Genomic DNA, 18,358 nt, shown 5'->3' on the forward strand with positions numbered 1-18,358 from the left:
AAACCTAAACGCCCTAAACTCTAATACTGAGATGCTCTAGACCCCCAAACTGTTAATTTCTGATCTCCAAATATGAACCCAATCCTAGTATTAAGAACACAGACCAGGGCTTCCCTGGTGGCTCAGTGGTTAAGAATCCACCTGCCAATGCAGGGAACACGGGTTCGAGCCCTGCTCCGGGAAGATCGCACATGCCGCGGAGCAACTAAGCTGAGCCTGTGCTCTAGAGCCCGCGAGCCACAACTACTGAGCCCGAGTGCCACAACTACTGAAGCCCGCGCGCCTAGAGCCCGTGCTCTGCAACAAGAGAAGCCACCTCAATGAGAAGCCCGCGCACCGCGACGAAGGGTAGCCCCCGCTCGCCACAACTAGAGAAAAGCCCGCGCGCAGCAACAAAGACCCAACGCAGCCAAAAATAAAAATAATTTAATTAATTAAAAAAAGAAAAATACACAGGCCACAAACCTTAATATTGAGAACCCAAACCCTAAAGTAAGAAATCCAATCTCCCCAAAGCAAACCTCAGCCCCCCAAATTGACCTCAGATCCTAAAACAAAGACCTCTAGATCCCCAAACTGTCACTTCAGACCCTCAAGTTGTGACCCCCAGCCCTAAACTGAGATCCCACCTGTGAGTTCCACTCTGAAACCCAAACTCTAGAATTGAAGCCTCATACTCAATGTGGGGGACTGCAGGCCCTAACAATTCTCAAAGTTCCAAACTGTGACTCCAGACTCTAAATCTCATACCTCATATACTCTACATTGAGACTCTAGACCCTAAATCTACACTGAAGCTTCAATCCTCCCAAATTAGACCCCGGACCCCCAAAATACTATTCTAGACTTCCAGATCCCCAGACTAGGATCTCTGATTCCAACAGGAAAGCTTCCAGCCACAAAACCCAAGACCTTCAGATTTCCAAAACGAGTTCTCTCCAGACACAAATCCCGAGACCCCAGATCCTAATCTGTGACCCCCAAATCCCCAACCCTATTCAGAGACTTCGTATCTGAAACTTGAGCGTGGATCCCCAAAACCTAGGCCCAGCCTCAAACCCAAACTCCGGCTCTGCTGCTCGGGTCCTGCCTCCCCCAGGGCCCGGGCACCCAAGGCACACCCGCCCTCCCGTCTGCCTGAAACTCCCAGAGGGAGGCCACGACCACGAAGTGGACCCCAGGCTCCCCTCTGGCCGGCTAGTCACCCGCCCCGTTCCCCTTGGCCTCCAGCACCCGCCTCAGGACGTGCACAATGGCGTGAGCACCCCCCTTCTTGTTTTGCGCCAGTCCCACACTTGGGAGCCCTGTCAGCCAGCGTCTCGTGCTGGTCCCGGTAGGCTGGCCGCGTGCGCGAACCTCAGGCCGGCCTCAGCCACCACGTTCCCAGCCCGGGCGTGAGGTGGACGCGAATCCCCTTTGGCGCGAGGCTCCTGCGCGAGGCCTGAGGAGAGCAAGAGCGAACTCTTGAGGCCAGGCCACGCCCTCACCACTTCCCGCCAAAATGTGTTGGGTGCGAGACTGGAGAGGGGAAACGGCAGGGTTCGAGTGGCCGTGCGCACGCGCGCCTTGGGAAGGCCCTGTCTTCCAGCACAGCGCTAGCCTGGCCTCGCGCCTCCTGACACACTCTTTGCCGGTGCGCGCCAAAGTGCCGACCAATCAGCGCTCGCTCAGCTGCCCAATCAGCGCTCGCTCAGCTGCCCGCCTTTTCGGCAGGTGCCGCCCCCTCAGGCCCCGCCCCCAGGCCACTTCTGAGGTCCCGAGCCAGTGGAGCCTAATGAGGAGGCGGGCTCTCCCTAACTGCCAATTCTCCGGACGCAAGGGAGATGTGACCAGTCTCCCTTCCCAACCTCTGGTGTCCGGTTGCCAACTTTTCCCTTTAGCGCATGTTTAATGAGGGCCTACTGTGTGACAAGCGCTATGCTAGAAGTTGGGAATTTAGCCAAAGTCTTCCCAGTGCAGTTGGGAAGGCTCACAGACCGTGAGAATCTAGTGAGGCAGAGGCTGCATTAAAGAGAGATAAATTGAGAAAAGATTCAGAGGAGGGCCATTGGAATCGAGCCTTAATAGCAGTTCCCCTCATGAAGTTATGTTCCTTATAGAAAACTTTCCATTTTAGAAAGTTCACTCTCATGGCCCGTGAGGAGGATGGACAGGAAAATATAGCTTAAGGGGAGACGATCTAGCAGCCTAGTGGAGAGCAGAGGCCCTGGGGTCCAACACATTTCAGTTCAAATCACTTTCTTGCTGTATTGCCCTGGAGAAGAATCTCAATTCTTTCTGCCTTAGTTTTTATAAATTTGGGATAATTCTTGGGTTCTGTGCAGAGTGTCTGGCGTATAATTAACATACAATAGATATTTAAACAACATTTATTTACACTCTTCTGTGTGCTTGAACAAGATACAAAAAGGTGCCTGTCTTCGTGAATCTTCTATGATATGTACAAATTTCTAGTGCATGGAGCTATCCTCCCTCCTAAAGCTTAAGGCTAATTTCCTTATTTGTAAATTAGGAGGTGGTGGTAAGAAAACCAGGGGGGAAAATGGATGGGAAAGTGTTTGAGAAAGTACAAGGCACTGTTAATTATTATGTTAATCAGTTTAAGTAAATCGGTAAACTTGCTCTTCCCACCTCTCCACCCCTCACAAAAACTGCCCCTTTGCAGTTTTCTCAATCCCTTTTCCAAGGGCCCCGGGCCAAAATAGAGGAGGCTGCACTCCAACCCCCAGTGCGCCTGGCGGGGGCGCTCTGTGCGCCTGCGCTGTCAGGCCCCCTCTCTACCTCCTGGGAGTTAGTCGTTCTTTTCCTCAGCCTGCCCAGTTTGCTTCCTTCCCCACCTCCAAGCTTGACCGTGCTGCCTTCTGGGAGTTGTAGTCCGTGGCTGCCCGGACTCCAATTCCCAGCGGGCTTCGGGGCGGGAACCCGGAAGGGGAGGCTGGAGAGGAGCGAGTGGGGGAAACCCGCGTAGCCGAGGGAGCTGCAGCGCGGGGAGATGGTGAGAACCCCGAGAGGGGGCCGGGGGCGCTTGAGAACCCGGGCGGGGGTTCGGGACCCTGTGGCGAGAGAGAAGAGGCAGGGACTAAAGAAGGGGCTGGGTGAGGGGAGATCGCTTGGGGGAGGGGATTGGGAGAAATGGGAGCCGGAGGGAATAGTGGAAGAATGGGGGCTGGGGATGGGTCTTGAAGGTGGGGAGAGAGTCGAGCTTTGGGATTGATTGTGAGGGAGCTCAGAGCTGGGGAAAGGAGTCCCGAGTTGGAGAAGGGGCTGGGCGTCCTGGCAGAGGCCCTGAAGGGGGCAATTTCGAGGGGTTTAGCGTAGGGGATGTGGAAAGGCATGGGAGTCAGTGCTAGATGAATGAGGGGGTCTGGAGGCTCCGAGGGAAAGGCCAGCTGTGGATGCGGTGGGTTGGAGCCTCTGGATCGGATTGGGGGCAGGAGGGCAAGCTGAGATGGTGGAAGAGAGAAATCAGTGGTAGAGTGGTGTGTAGGTTAGGATACAGAACTGGGTGGAGTGCGGAGCATGAGATGAGGGGCCTGCCTGTAGCGATAGTTTGCTTAGTCCAGCCAGAGACTCCCGATAAACTGGACGGTCCCAGAACTGTAGGATAATATGGCCAGCAGGGGTCATAAAGACGACCTTTTGCACTCTCGTTTCTCCAATGGGATGAGAAAAGTGTAGCGGATTATGTGTATGGACATTCCAGCATTCAGATCTTTTCTTCTGCTACTCCTTTGTGACCTGGGCAAGTGTCCCCTCTTTGAAACTCAGTGCCCTTATCTATTGTGGGAACAACATGCCACTGAGAAGAGAGGAGGCTTCATAAGATCGTCATCCCGGCTCGGGGTAAGTCCTTAGTGTAAGAGCTGTTGGTGGGAAGTTCCCCACCCCAGGAATGTGACTGGGTCACAGGTGCTAATGGATTCCCTCCTTTTTAGTCCAGCCTCAGGGGCGTTTTCTCAAAACCTGGCACTGAGCTGGGCACACCCCAGCTCAGAAACATGCGGGGGCGGGAGGGGGCGGGTTCCCCACAGTCGATTCCAGCTAACACTTATTGTTTAGGAAGTGCCTGGCCCTGTTCTTAGCTACTTGTATGTATTAAGTCCTTTAATTCTGACAACACCCCTAAGTTGTAGGTGCTGTTATTTTCTCCATTCTACAGAAAGGAAGCAGAGGCACAGAGAGGTTCAGCAACTTTCCCAAGGTCATCCAGCATTAAACGATAGACTCAGGATTCCAACCTAGACATCCTGGCTCAGAATCTGTGCTCTCCCCACTGTAATTTACTCTCCTCTCCTTGTACTGAAGTACAATGTCATGAGTAGGGCAGAGACTTGAGAACTGAAGCAGTCCTCAGTTTGAATTTTAGTTCTGCCATTTACTTGCTGTGTGACCTCGGGCAAGTCTTTTGGCCTCTCCTCAATTATAAAATGGGATCAGAACCCCTAGGAAGGTTAGAGGGTTCGGGCAGGTAAGCACGTGAAGTGCTCGGAGTAAGTGCTTTATACACCTGAGTTGTCGTTTTTTTTGAATGGGAATGGGAAACGCAGACCTGAGAGGGCAGTGGAGAAGGACCAGCGAGGGAGACATCAGCCAGGCTGCCTTTCCTTTCTCTCCCAGGTTCCTCCCACATCCTGACTCTTGTAGTTCCCCACCCTCTACCCCTGGGCACCCAAGCCCAAGGGTGACTCCCCGAGGGGGTGCTCAGAAACTCAATCTGTCCCCATTCCCATTCCTAGCCCCAGCCAAATATAAATATTTCACTTGCCAATGCCCAGCCTGGCCCAACTCCAGATATTTTTGTGAATATGAAATATTTCTAACAACTGTGTGGTTTTTTTCTCCCAGCTTTTTGGTCATTAGGACCTCACTGGGCAGTTTGGCAACTTTGTCAATCATTTTGAAACAGTTTGGTTCATTTATCTTGAGGCTTCCGGAGTTTATCCCATAAACTGTCTGACCCTGATAGGAAAGCTTATGGTTAATAGCATCAGCGTCAGATAGGACCACATTCCTGTCCCCCATCTCTGCTGCTGTGTGTCCTTGGCCAAGTTGCTTTCCCCCTCTGGGCCTCAGTTTTCTCATATGTAAAATGGGGCCACATTCCAACCGTGAGGCTCTTGTAAGCAGTTGATGAGGTCACATGTATAAAACGCCTAGTGCATATTAAGCTCTTAATAAATATGAAGTATTTTGATTAATTTTATTCTTTCAAGAAAAATTTATTGAACATGTGCTCCGGAACCAGAACACCCAGATTTGAATCCTGGCTCTATCACCCACCAGCTATGTGACTTTGGACAAGTCACTTAACCCCTCTGGACCTCAGTTTCCTCTTCTGGAAAATGGGGGTTCATCCCTTGAGTAGTCCACCATGTTGATAGAGCACCTACTATGTGCCAGGGCCTGTACCAGGTATATTTTTATCTCCAGGTCTCCTGTTAGTTTGGGGAAAAGTTGCCAACCTCTTACTCTTCCCTGTACCAGTTTGTCACATCTGGGTGCCCCAGGGTGATGTGACACCTTTTTCCCCCTTTATTTGTTTCTCTTAGAAAATGTGTCTCCTTTCCAAGTTATTTCGCCTTTTCTTCAAATCTTAAGTGTGTTTTCAGCCAGTGCTTATCTGAAGCTTACTCATACAAAATGATATTTTTTTTAATCATTGTGAATGGTATATTTCTAGCGGCTCTGGTAAAGCTGCGTTATTCCTAAAAGCACAGGTTTTCTCAAAGACTTGGCTTGTCACCTGCTCCTGACCCCTCAATTAAGATCATAACCCCCGCTTTACACTCCTCATCCCTCTCACTTGGTATGTTTGTTTCCCTGTAGCACCTTGAAAATTACTATCTATTTCTTGTCCCCTCTCTCCAATCCATGAGGACAAGGATTTCTGTCTCCTGTGCCCTGCATGTCCCCGATGCCTGGAACAGTGTCTGGCACCCAGTAGCTGCTCTGTAAATTCTGTTTAATTATTAGGTGAGACCCAATACCCAACAGTAACAAAGGCATGGCCATATTTTGATTATTGTGGGGGAGTAGGATCGGTTTCATTTCAGAATGTGAAATAAAGAGAGATGTCTTTGGCTCCATCAGTGATAACTCTTCAGCAGTCTCACTTTTTTTTTTTTTTTTTTTTGGCCGCACTGCGCAGCTTGCGGGATCTTAGTTCCCCGACCAGGGATCGAACCTGTGTCCCGTGCAGTGGAAGCGGGGAGTCCTAACCACTGGACTGCCAGGGAATTCTCTGTCTCACCTTTTCTTAATAATCCTGGTGCCTTCGTATTGAACCCCTCCTTGGTGCCTCGCTGGCAGTGAGCGCTCTACTGGGTTGATCTCAGTGAATCAGCAGCCAACGCATGGGTGGGTACTGTGATTATCTGTATTTTTCAGTGGGGGAAACCAAGGCACAGAGGGATTAAAAACCCTGCCTACGGTCACACCCCTAGAAGTGGGAAAGCTGGGGTGCTCGGAGGCCCTGTCTGGATTCTGTCTGCACCCTGGATCTCTAGATCCTGAGGATTTGGATGATTCGTACCATCAGCTGTTAGTCAGAAAGGGAAACTTGAGAGGGGGAGAGAGACCAGCAGACCCTGAGTCCAAAAAGCCAATAAAGGGACATGGATGGATCAGGATTGCGGACAAAGTAGTAGTGGGGGTGACGGGGTAGAGACAGTGGAGGATAGAAGGAGGAGGACCAGGAGCAGAGCCCCGGGGTCCTGCCACTGATGCCTGTTTGGCAGTGGGCAAGTGCGTTCCCTGGGTACCACTCTGTGCCCAGCCCTGTGCTGGCACGACCCTGACCTCCCGGACCATGGGATGGAGGTACCCCAAGGTGGGGGGAGGGCGGTATCCCCTGACTCAGCGTGGGGGAGTCAGGCATCTGCTTTTTATCCTTTCCTTCCTTCTTTGGCTTATTCTGTGGTTGCTACTGTTTCCAGCTTCTCAAGTGGCAGGCTCAGCTTGTTAATTGTCAGCCTTTCTCCTTTCTCTGTGCATTGATAGAAGCAGGTTCTCCCTCCACCTGCTGCACAGCTGTCCTCCTTGGAGCTCCCTTTACCTTCATCTGGGGATTCCTTCCTTTTGCCTTTTTCTGGGCTAGATCTTATTTCTTTGATCTGATAGCTTCCTTTTTCTTGGTTTATTCCTTCCTGTGGTGAAGCAAATCCTCCAGTAGCTTTCTGAGAAACGGTTCCTGGGCATGTTTTGTTTGTTTGTTCGTTCATTTTGTTTTGCCAACTTGCACCTCTCATGGAAGAATTTTCAACAGGGGAGTGCTGTGGTCTGATTTGTGTTTGGAAAGCTCTCTCTGGCTACCATGGAAAGGATGGAGCCGGAAGAGCTAAACCAGGCCAGGGAGCCACGTGCGGAGGCTGGAGCAGCTGTACCTTTGAGGAGAGGTCCCAGCCTTCCAGAAACCCAGAGGATGAAGGGGAGAGAGGCCCTCACCCAGGTCATTGTCTTTCAGCAAGGGCAGGTGACAGGTGCTGCCAGAGGAGGCCTGAGGAGGAAGAGATCCTGTGTAGCTTAGGAGGGCACCAGCACAGCTCCTGGAGGAGGTGGCATCCTACCCTGGTCCTGGGAGCAGGATTTCCACCAGTGGACTCGGCTGGACCAGCTAGTTTTTCACAAGAGGTCCCCAGTAGCAACTGTGCAGAAGGCAGACAGTATGGCAGTGTTAGGGGTTTGTTCAAACAAATGTGCACTGCACACCTGTGATGTGCTCGGGCGTTGCTTCTCACACTTAATTGCGCTTGCAGTCCCCCAGAGAGCTTGTTGAAGTGCACATTCTGATTCAGCGGGTGTAGGGCAGAGCCCAAGATTGCATTTCTAACACACTCCCAGCGGCTGCCGCTCTGGGGACCACACTGATAGTAGCCAACCGCTCGGCGCTGTTCTAAAAGCTGGTGACACAGCCGTGAAAAAAAAACTAGGCAAAAATATCAGCCTTGGGGGAGCTTTCATTTTAGTGAGGGGAGCGGACAGTAAACTTTATAAAGTTTATAGTGTATTAGATAGTAACACGTGCTAAGGAGAAAAGTAAATCAGGGAAGGAGAGTGTGTATGTCTGTCTGTGGCAGGGGCTGCAGTTTTCATTCAAGGAAGGTCTTGTGAACAATAAGGTCCTGCTGTATACCACAGGGAACTCTATTCGATATCCTGTGATCAACCATAACGGAAAAGAATATGAAAAAAGAATATGTATATATGTATAACTGGATCACTTTGCTGTACAGTAGAAATTAACACAACATTGTAAATCAACTATACTTCAATAAAATAAGTTAAAAAAAAAAAAAAAAGGAAGGTCCCATGAAGGTGATCTGAGGAGGAGGTGAGCCCTGTGAATACCTGGGGAAGAGTATTCTAGGCATAGGGAACAGAGAGTGCAAAGGCTTTGCGGATTGAACAAGATGATCCAGGAACAAGATGATCCAGGAAAAGTGCTCCGTATACTCAATGAATGAGCTGCTTGCACTCTGGAGTCAGCCAGACTCTTGGAGTCAAAGCTCAGCCACAGAGCTGCGTCCGACAGCAATTACTTAGCCCTTCTATGCCTCCACTTCCTAATCCCTGAAACGAGATGCAAAATAGTAAGATGATGTGAGAATTAAATGAGTTAATATTTGTAAAGTACTCACAGCAAAGCCTGGCTCACGGTGAGTGCTCCAATGTTAACTGCTGTTGTGATCATCATTTGCTCTGTAATATATTCATGTTGGCCATGATTGTTTATTTGGATGTCTGCCCCCTTTCCCATGAGCTCCTTCTGGTGAACTCAGTGTCATCTCTGTATCCCCAGCATCCAACCCAGGGCCAGCACACAGGAGGACCTCAGAATGTCAGATGAGGGATATAAAACTGGATTCTCTAATTGTTGGGGGCATTCCAGCGAGGGTGCTGGTTGTGCGGTTCAGGTCCTTACTGATTTTATCTTTTCAACCAATGTCTTATGGAGAGATATATTAAGGTGTCCCATTACATTTGTGGATTTGCCAAACTGTTTGTCATTCTGTTGTGTTTTGCTTTGTGTATTTTGAGGCCATAGTATTAGGAGCACGTATGTTGAGAACTTTTGTGTATAATGGGTCAGTTTGTTTTGTCACCATCTTTGTCCCTAATAATACCTTTTGCTTTTGTCAGTTGTTACTATTTTTTTAAACAGCAATGTCACTCCTCTCCTTGACTCTTGGTTCATATTTGCCTGGTCAGTCTTTTCCCATCTTTTTATTTTCAGTCTTTCTGGCTTCTGATGTTTTACAATAAATGGATCTTCACGGAGCGTTCTCTGAAAGCTGTCTTAGCGTAGGGCTTTGTGCTGGGCTCAGTGTGTGGAAGTTAGAAAATTCTGCCCCAGTGACCTCGGACACAGATAGAATACTTGGGTGTGAAACAGAATTTACACTGTCAGGCTTCATGGAGTTTACGACATGGAGCCTCTGGAAAAGGAGCTTTGATCCATTCAGTCCCATGCTGGGCAGTGTTGCTGGGGTCACCATGATGAGCATGATACCTCTGACCCTTCCTCCCTCCTCTCCTCCCGGGGGTTCACTCTCCAGTGGAGGAGACAGATCCATCTCTAGACAGTGATGACTCAAGAGTGGGCAGGGCTGGGACTTGGGAACCCGGAGGTCCCCCTCTGGGCAGTTGGGAGGTTTCCAGGAAGGGAGCTCAGGGAAGGCCTCTCTGTTAAAGATACAGGCCCATTAAAGTTACATTTGAGCAAAGACCCAAATGATAGAAGGGATTGAACCATGTGGAGATCTGGGGGAAAAGCATTCCAGTCAGAGGAAACAGCAGATGCGAAGACTATGGAAGGAAAGAGCTTGGTGACTCTGAGAAATAGATAGCAGGCAGGCCAGTGTGGGAGCCCAGAGGTGGAGCCTGACCCAGCCTGGGAGGTTAGCTTCCTGGAGCAGGGGATGGCTGGGCTGAGACCCCAGAGAATATATAATTAAACAATAGAGCGCAGCAATCTAGAATCAGATTCCCTGGGTTCATATCCCTACTCGAAGTCACACCAGGTATGTGTGACCTTGGGCTAGTTAGGCAACCTGTCCTGCCTCAATTTCTTCATCTATACAATGGAGATAACAGCTCCTATCGAGGATCAGACAGGGCCCCAGTATCCTAACTACTCTGTATGCCAGATCAGGTGCTTACCTGGGTCCACTGAGGGTGTGGAAGAGTGGGGAAGGACGAGGCTGGACTGGTGGGGTATCTGGGCTTTTTCCCAAGGGCACTGGGGAGTTATGGTAGGTTCTGAGAAGGGTAGGGACAAGGTCAGGTTTATACTTTTAGAAGACCCTTCTGGCTCTGATGTGTGGGATGGTTGGTAGCAGGCAGGGTGGTGGGGATGGACAGATGCCTGCCGTGGGGCCGCCTTTGAGTGTCTCTTGAGTCTGCCTGGCACTGAAAGGTTCTAGGCCAGTGCTGTTCAAGAGAAATATAAAGTGAGCCTTACGTGCAATTTAAAGTCTTCTAGTAGCCACATTTTAAAAGTCAAAAGAAGGAGATGAAGTTAATTTTAAGTATTTTAACTCAATTATATCCTAAATAGTACCATTTTAACAGGTAATCAATATTAAAAAAACATTATTGAGGTATTTCATAGTCTTTTATTGTACCAACTCAAGAGTCAGATTTGCGGCGCCTGGTTGGAAGGGCTGGCCGGAGAGGTCCTTTTGGCCACACGGCCTGAGCCTTGAATGCCAGGCCCAGAGGCTTAGACTCAGTGCCGCGGGAGCCATCGCAGGGTTCTGCGCATTTGTTTTTCAGGGTTAGGTGATCCCGCTGCCCAGTTTCCCCCGCAGGAAATCTCGCCCCCCAGGGCTCCCTACCAAAGCTAGGCACTTTTAGATCTTTCTGCCCCCTTCCTTCCGCCCTGGAGTCTCAATCCCTAAATTGCTTGGCCCTTTAAATCTCAACTGTCAATCAAGGCTCCTGTTTAGAGGAAACGTCGTAATAAACCTCTCCTTGAATGCTGTGGCCTCGGTCCTGGCCTTGTCCCTCCGTTTAGCAGGAAGTTGGGAGTTGTTCCACGCTCTCTTGCACTCGGCTGTTTCCACACCCCACTTCGTCACCTCTCGCCTACTCCTCCCTCCGAAGTTGGGCCCCTTCGCCAAGGCCTTCCTTATATGGGCATGGCCCCGAACGGCCGCCGCTCATTGGCTGGGGGCCTCACGCGCGCGTCTGTCAACAAAGGGGCGGAGGGAAATTAGTCGGGTGCCCGCCCGCGCGACAGCCGGAGGGAAGGAGCGAGGGGGCGGGCCCTCTTCCCACTCGTGCGCACGCGTGTGTGTGCAGCCACTTTCTCCCGCCGCGGGGGGGCGGGGCTCGCCGGTGGGGGCGTTTTGGGGGCGTGTTTCGGTTTCGAGGGTAGCCCCAGGGGTTGGCGGATTCCGGGGAGGCCAAATCTGGGGGCTTGGGGACATTCTTGCGTGCGTGTGGGGATACTTTGGGGTTCCCTTGAGTTTAGGGGGCACCTTGGGATTTCGGTTTCCGTTCTGTTGTAGTGTGGAAGGTTCGGTTGTGTTGTAGGGGATCTCCCTTGTGGATTGGGGTGTTTGGTGGGTATAGGATTTGGGGAGCCACGGAGAGACTGAGAAACAAAGAAAAGAGCCCAAGAGTACCAATTCTGGACCCAGAATGCGTGGGCTTTCGGCTCTCCCGACTTTCTACCTGATTGTCTCCGGACATGGGATTTAACCTTTCTGTGCCTCATCTGGAAACGGACTGATAACACTACCTGCTTCCTAGGGACGGGGGAGGATTAGCAGGAGTTGTTAGAACAGTACCCAGTAAGCTGCCAGCGAGCATGCCATAAACTCATGTCTGCTTATTAACATTTTGTAAGGTTTCTTTGGGAGTATTTTGGAGGTTCTTTTGGCTTTTGAGAAATATCTGGTTTGGGATTAGTTTTATGTGTTACGGAGCTTTTATGCTTTAGTGAGTTGTTTTGCGGTTGGGGGGCTTCTGTGGAATTAGGGAATACATGTGGAGGTTTAGAAAGAGTTTGAGGTGAGTATAGGATTTCAGGAAACTGGTCTTTTGGGTCATCTGTGAGGTTGGGAAATTGCTGTGTGTGTTTGAGTTCTTGGTTAGGCATGGGATCTGTGAGGGGTTCGTTGAGATTGAGGCTTTCTGTGCTGGAGGGGATATTTTTAGAAGTTTAGAGCAGGATTTGAGAGCGTCTGGATATTTTACATCAGGATACATTTGCATCTATAGAGAATGAATGGCCTTTGATGTGGTAGCTTCTATTCCTGGACGTTTTAGATGTGTTGGTGGTTGGTAAACTTAGCCTTCTATAGGTTTTAGGGGTTGTGTGGCATTTTTGTTGTTGTTGTTTTTTTAAGCAAGAAACTGGCATTTCAGCAGGGGCTGTAAGTATTGGGGTAGGTGGGATTGAAGATTACGGGGGGCAAGGATATTTAGGATTAGGACTTTCTGTTTCTGGGGTCTGTGGATGTTTGGAGGCTGTCTAGATCTTGAATGGTGTCTACAGGGCTATGAAGTAAATGGTGATTTAGTGGTGTCTGTGGTATTGCCTGAATTTAGAGGGACCATATATACTGCAGAGGTCAGCAAACTTTTTCCATAAAGTGCCAGATAATGAGTATTTTAGGCTTTGCAGGCCATATGTTCTCTGTTGCCACTACCGAACTCTGCCATGATAGCATGAAAGCAGTCATAAACAAATGAACATGTTTCAATAAAACTTTATTTGCAGAGGCTGGCAGTGGGCCAGATTTGGCCCGTGGCTCAAAATAGTCTGACCAGGAGTCAGCAAACTACTTTTACCAGTCTGTAAGCATGTGGAAGTTTCGATGTTTGAAGGGTATTGTGTTGGGGGTTTTTTGTTTGTTTGTTTGTTTAATTTATTTTTATTTTTGGCTGCGTTGGGTCTTCATTGCTGCACGCAGGCTTTCTCTAGTTGTGGCGAGCGGGGGCTACTCTTCGTTGCAGTGCGCGGGCTTCTCATTGTGGCTTCTCTTGTTGCGGAGCACAGGCTCTAGGCGCGCGGGCTCAGTAGTTGTGGCACGCAGGCTCAGTAGTTGTGGCGCACGGGCTTAGTTGCTCCGCGGCATATGGGATCTTCCCGGACCAGGGGTCGAACCCGTGTCCCCTGCATTGGCAGGCGGATTCTTAACCACTGGGCCACCAGGGAAGCCCTGAAGGGTATTTTGGTTTCAAGATGTCTGGAGGGAAATGGGCCAGGGAAGGATTGAGACTGAGGGATTGAGACTGTTGGTCCTGCAGTGGAACGTGGTCGTGTCAGAGTCATTAGCAAAATTGCTTCCAGATTAGGTCACGCACACAAAGTCATTGCAAAATAAAACGGTCACTGTTACAAGCCCTAAATTGAAAAGTCTGGAAAACAAGTTTGAGGGCCTGGTGTTACACTATGTAAGCCTTCCCCACTCTGAGCCTCAAACTCAGCAAGCTGTGAGCAACTTGAGGAAACTAGACTAGAAAGGCCTTCTCATCCCAGGGGTCTGCGTTTGTGCTTAAGGGAATTACCTGCCCAGTCTTGGTGCAAGTGTGTGCATCTTTCTGGGTGAGGATACACAGCTTTAAGGGATCCTTCAAGAGCCTCACGACCCAAGCAAAGTGAGGAGCTGAATTCTTAAGGACCTCTCTGTCTCTGACCTCTGATTTTCTTCCCCTGCCCAGCCTACCTTGTTGCTGCATCCTCTGGGCTCAAGCCGCAGTAGCCGTGGTTAGGGCTGGGAATTCTTGTCTTTTCAGGAACTTGTTTACTAGGTGAGCAAATAGAAAAAGGAGGAGCTGTCAGTTGGTACTTTCATTTCTGTTTAAAAAGTTACGGCAGCAGGAGGCCTCTGGATCGCGAGTGAACCCAGTCAGGCTGTGAGACGGCGGAGGGTTGGAGCAAACTGCCAGCTCCGGTCACACTCTGAGTTTTACAGGAGCAGGTCCTATCCCCTCTGCAGCCTTCCATTTGCTCACCTGTGCCAGGGGGGCGGGAACAGGATCTCAGTGGTCTAGTTTGGTCTGTCCCCTCAGGTCAGGAGACGTTGAGGTCAGTGGGGTACTGGGAGGGCAGGCCGTTCCCCAGCTCCCCAACCTCCTCTTCCCTGTCTCCAGGTGGCCTGTGGAGCCCCCCACCGCCATTCAGGTCCTGAGATGTGGTGAACCCCCGCCTGTCTGCCACCATTCCCCAGAATGGACCGAGGGGGCCTCCTTCCCTTCCAGCTGTGGTGCCCCCGGCCCTTTGGCACCTATTCCCAGAACCAGCCGCGCCCGCCTTCAGCAGCCCTCAAGCCATCGGCCTGCCCCGAGCCAGGCGGGGGGGCGGAGCCAGACCATGGCCCTGCCCACTCAGAAAACACACCCCCAGCCTTGGCCACGGAGGCTCCTGCCTCCCAGCCTGCCCCGCTCCTTTCAGCAGCCGCTGCCGGCGACGAGGGTCGAGTCCTGCTGGACACGTGGTATGTTATCAAGCCCGGGAATACAAAGGAGAAGGTGGCCTTCTTTGTGGCCCACCAGTGCGGTGGAGGCAGCCGGGCCAGCTCCATGAAGGTCAAGGGGCACTGGGGTAGTGACAGCTCCAAGGCCAAGCGGAGGAGGCGCTGTCTTGAGCCTACGAAGGCTCCTCCGGACCCAGGGGGACAAGACGGGCCCCCTGCTGCTGAGGGGGCCCCAGCCTCAGCCAGTGAGGATGTGGACCTGCTCTCTGTGGCCGAGATGGTGGCCCTGGTGGAACAGCGGGCCGCCCTGGCCCTGCAGAGCTACCCGCGCCCGAGCACCCCAGCGCCTGTGGTCTACGTGTCGGCCGAGCAGGGTGGGCCTGCCAAGGGGCTGGGGTCCGAACGGCGGTCTGGTGGCGGGGACTGCAGCCGTGTGGCGGAGGCTGTGGCCCACTTCGAGGCTCAGCGGGACAACCCTCCAGCCAAAGGCCTCCGCAAGGAGGAGCGGCCCGGGCCAGGACCCGGGGAGGTGCGCATCGCCTTCCGGATCTCCAACGGCCGAGAGCCCCGTGCACCGGATGGCAGCTTGCCCAACGGGAGCGGGGGCCGGCCGGGTTGTGCCTATCCTGGCAGCCCGGGTCCTGGGGCCCGGGCCAAGGACAAGATCACCTGCGACCTGTACCAGCTCATCAGCCCCTCTCGGGATGCCCTCCCCAGCAGTGTGGAGTTTCTGCTGGCTAGGGCGGATGAAGCCAGCGAGGGTGAGACCCCAGCCCCTGCCAGGCCCGAGGACGCTCCCCCGGCCCCCCCTCCACCCCCTGCCCGGGACTGTGGCGCGTCAGGCTTCCATGTGGATGTGGTGGTGACGGGGGTGGTGGATGAGTGCATCTTCTTCGGCAAGGATGGCACCAAAAACGTGAAGGAGGAGACGGTGTGCCTGACCGTCAGCCCCGAGGAGCCACCCCCGCCTGGCCAGCTCTTCTTCCTCCAGACCCGGGGACCGGATGGGCCCCCCGAGCCACCGCCAGCCGACTCACCCGCCACTGCACCCGGCCCGGACGATGCTGAGGGGACGGTGGACACCTCCCTGTGCCGCCTGTACCGGCACGTGTCGCACGACTTCCTGGAAATCCGCTTCAAGATCCAGCGGTTGCTGGAGCCGCGACAGTACATGCTGCTGCTGCCCGAGCACGTGCTGGTCAAGATCTTCAGCTTCCTGCCCACGCGGGCCCTGGCGGCCCTCAAGTGCACCTGCCACCACTTCAAGGGCATCATTGAGGCGTTCGGCGTGCGGGCCACAGACTCGCGCTGGAGCCGCGACCCGCTCTACCGCGATGACCCTTGCAAGCAGTGCCGCAAGAGATACGAGAAGGGCGATGTGTCGCTCTGCCGCTGGCACCCCAAGCCCTACCACCACGACCTGCCTTATGGACGTTCCTACTGGATGTGCTGCCGCCGAGCCGATCGCGAGACGCCCGGCTGCCGCCTGGGTCTGCACGATAACAACTGGGTGTTGCCCTGCAATGGGCCAGGCGGTGGGGGCGGCCGGGCTGGCCGGGAGGAGGGGAGGTGAAGCTGGGGGAGGGGGGGGAAGAGCCCACCATGCCCACCCACACCCCCTCCCCCTGGGAGCCGAGGGTCAGAACTGGGTCACCAGCCCATACCCTCAGCCCAGACAGCGTTGATCCCCCTCCAGAACTGCGATGGTGTTCAGGGGGATGACCCAAGAAAGCACTCTGATTGACCCCTACTGGTTTTCTACTCTTCAGACCCTCAAGTAGGGTGTTTTTTTATCAGCATCTCAATTTCTTCTCCATTCAGCCCCAGCGCCCTCCCTGCCACTCTTCATACCCCAGGGACCTACAAGCAGGGAGCAGACGGCAGCTAATTTTGGTACTACTTAAGGGTTCCCCCATTCTGGCCCCCTTCTGTTCCCTCCCCCCCAATTCTTTCTCTCTGGAGCTGTTTTTTTTTTCCCAAGAGGCTGCAGCACCCAGGGTTGGTACCCTTCCTAACCTACTACACCAGGGTTCACCTCCTCTTTAGGAATTGGGGCCATCAGATCACAGATCACATTTGTCAGTTTTCATGGCCGCCTGCCATTTCTAGACGTTTTCCCCATTAAAACAATAAAAATCAGTTTTCTCCTTAACCTCAAGCTACCAGTCTCTCTACTTCCCCTAAAGAGGAAGAGGAGAAAAAAGTTGAAGTGTAAAAATTCTCCTCCTCCCAATATTTAAGCTATTGCCATGACTCTCCCCCCTCCCCCCTGCAAAAAAGCTGTGAAGCCCTTTGCCTCGCTCTGGACAGCGTGGGGGGCCGGTGGGCAGGGAGTGTGGGTTTGAATTTCTGGGTTGTTTTTCCTTCCACTCTGGGTACTTGTTCAGGTGTTGGGGTCTCTCCACCCCCCCCATCCACATGTGTTTCTTTAGAAGCCTTTGGTCAACCAAGACCTTGACCTTCAGGCAGTTTGATCTGGGGTATTTTTGTTTGTTCTGAGATGTGTTTTTGTTGTTTTTTTTGTTTTGGTTTGGTTTTGGTTTTTCATCCTTGTGGTTCTGGAAAGCTTCTAATGTGTGGCATCTGACCAATTTTGAATTGGTCCTTTCTATAAAATCAGTATTTATAAGGCTGGGCCCAGACTGGTTTGTGTGTTGTTCAGGGAAGGGGTTTGGGAGAGAAGGGAGTCATGGGCCAGTGCATGGTGAAATGGAAAAAGTTGAGAGAAGAATCCTTAGCCGAGTCCCTTAGCCTGAGATTATTTTTGACTCTTCATCATGTGTCGTTTCGGATTTGAAAATCTCAAAATAGTAGACGCTCAAACAAGGTAGTTTGTATTTCTTTAGAAACCCAGCGTTTGGCAGGTATGGTGGACCTGAAGTCATCAGGAACCCAGGCTCCCTCTAGCCCACTATTCCATTATTCTTTGGTTGTGGCCCTCATCCTCATGGTCCAATATGGCTGCTGGAACTCCACCCATCACCATTTTGCAGGAAAGGAAGTCCCTTGCCTCCCAGAAGTACCACAGTGTACTTCTGTGCACATCTTACTGGTCAGAACTTTAGCCACGTGGAAGGGCTGCAGAGGAGACTGGGAAATGCAATCTTTTAGTTGGGTGCATTATGTCCAACAAAAAACTCTTACTAAAGATCCCTGTAATTAAAGCTTTAAAATATTCAGATAATTACTTACTAAAAGAAGAAGGAAAAATGGATATTGAGCGGTGGCTAACAGTCTCTGACATTCTTATCAAGGAATCAAAATTTCCAGAGACTAGGCTATCTCATAGCAGTTATTTAACACTTAGATTTTAGAATCAAAGAAACCTGGGTTTGAATCTTGGCTTGGTTTTGTGGGATTTTTGGTTTCCTATAGCGGGAAGGCCAGATTATTTGGACTCTCCTGCTGAAAACCAGAAGTAAAAAAAATCTGAAAAGCATCAAATACCCAATAAAATACAGTTAAGGATATACTCAGCCAAAAATTTAAGGGAAAGGCCCATGGGGCCCTGAAGCCACTTTTGCTCTGAGGGTATTTGCTGATGTGAACAAACTTGGATTTCCTATTTGTAGCCTTATTGGGACAAGCAGGCAGAAGTCAAGGTCAAAGCCTGTCCAAAGTGAAGAATCTAATAGGAGGTGGGATCCCACCAAACTACAAGCTCAGGTAAGGCTGACCCAGAACACTGCAGAGAAGATGTTTTAAATGCTGAGGGAGGGACTTTCCTGGTGGTGCAGTGGTTAAGAACTCTTTGCCTGCCAATGCAGGGGACATGGGTTCAAGCCCTGATCTGGGAAGATCCCACATGCCACGGAGCAACTAAACCTGTGCCAGCTACTGAGCCTGCGCTCTAGAGCCCGCGAGCCACAATTACTGAGCCCGCACGCCACAACTACTGAAGCCTGCGCGCCTAGAGCCCGTGCTCTGCGATG

General features: G+C 51.7%; 1 protein-coding gene across 5 annotated transcripts; it reads left to right on the forward strand.

The window, feature by feature from the left end:
• Positions 1-2,935: 2,935 nt before the first annotated feature.
• Positions 2,936-18,205, forward strand: FBXO46 (F-box protein 46). 5 transcript variants are annotated; one of them, XM_036833202.1, is made up of 3 exons: positions 2,936-2,995; positions 3,669-3,843; positions 14,104-18,205. In XM_036833202.1, the coding sequence occupies exon 3, from the start codon at positions 14,182-14,184 to the stop codon at positions 15,997-15,999; it is 1,818 nt and encodes a 605-aa protein (XP_036689097.1). In that variant the 5' UTR covers positions 2,936-2,995; positions 3,669-3,843; positions 14,104-14,181; the 3' UTR covers positions 16,000-18,205. The 5 variants fall into 5 exon arrangements, with proteins under 5 accessions (XP_036689097.1, XP_036689101.1, XP_036689100.1 ...); XM_036833205.1 differs by having other exon boundaries at positions 2,950-2,995; positions 3,769-3,843; XM_036833203.1 differs by having other exon boundaries at positions 2,961-2,995; positions 3,748-3,843.
• The last annotated feature ends 153 nt before the right edge of the window (positions 18,206-18,358 follow it).

The sequence above is a fragment of the Balaenoptera musculus genome, chromosome 19 (assembly GCF_009873245.2).
Source record: "Balaenoptera musculus isolate JJ_BM4_2016_0621 chromosome 19, mBalMus1.pri.v3, whole genome shotgun sequence".
Lineage (NCBI taxonomy): Eukaryota > Metazoa > Chordata > Mammalia > Artiodactyla > Balaenopteridae > Balaenoptera > Balaenoptera musculus.

Excerpts from the sequence above, each read along its gene's own strand:
- FBXO46 (XM_036833202.1), top strand. The coding sequence starts at position 14,182 with ATGGACCGAGGGGGCCTCCTTCCCTTCCAGCTGTGGTGCCCCCGGCCC.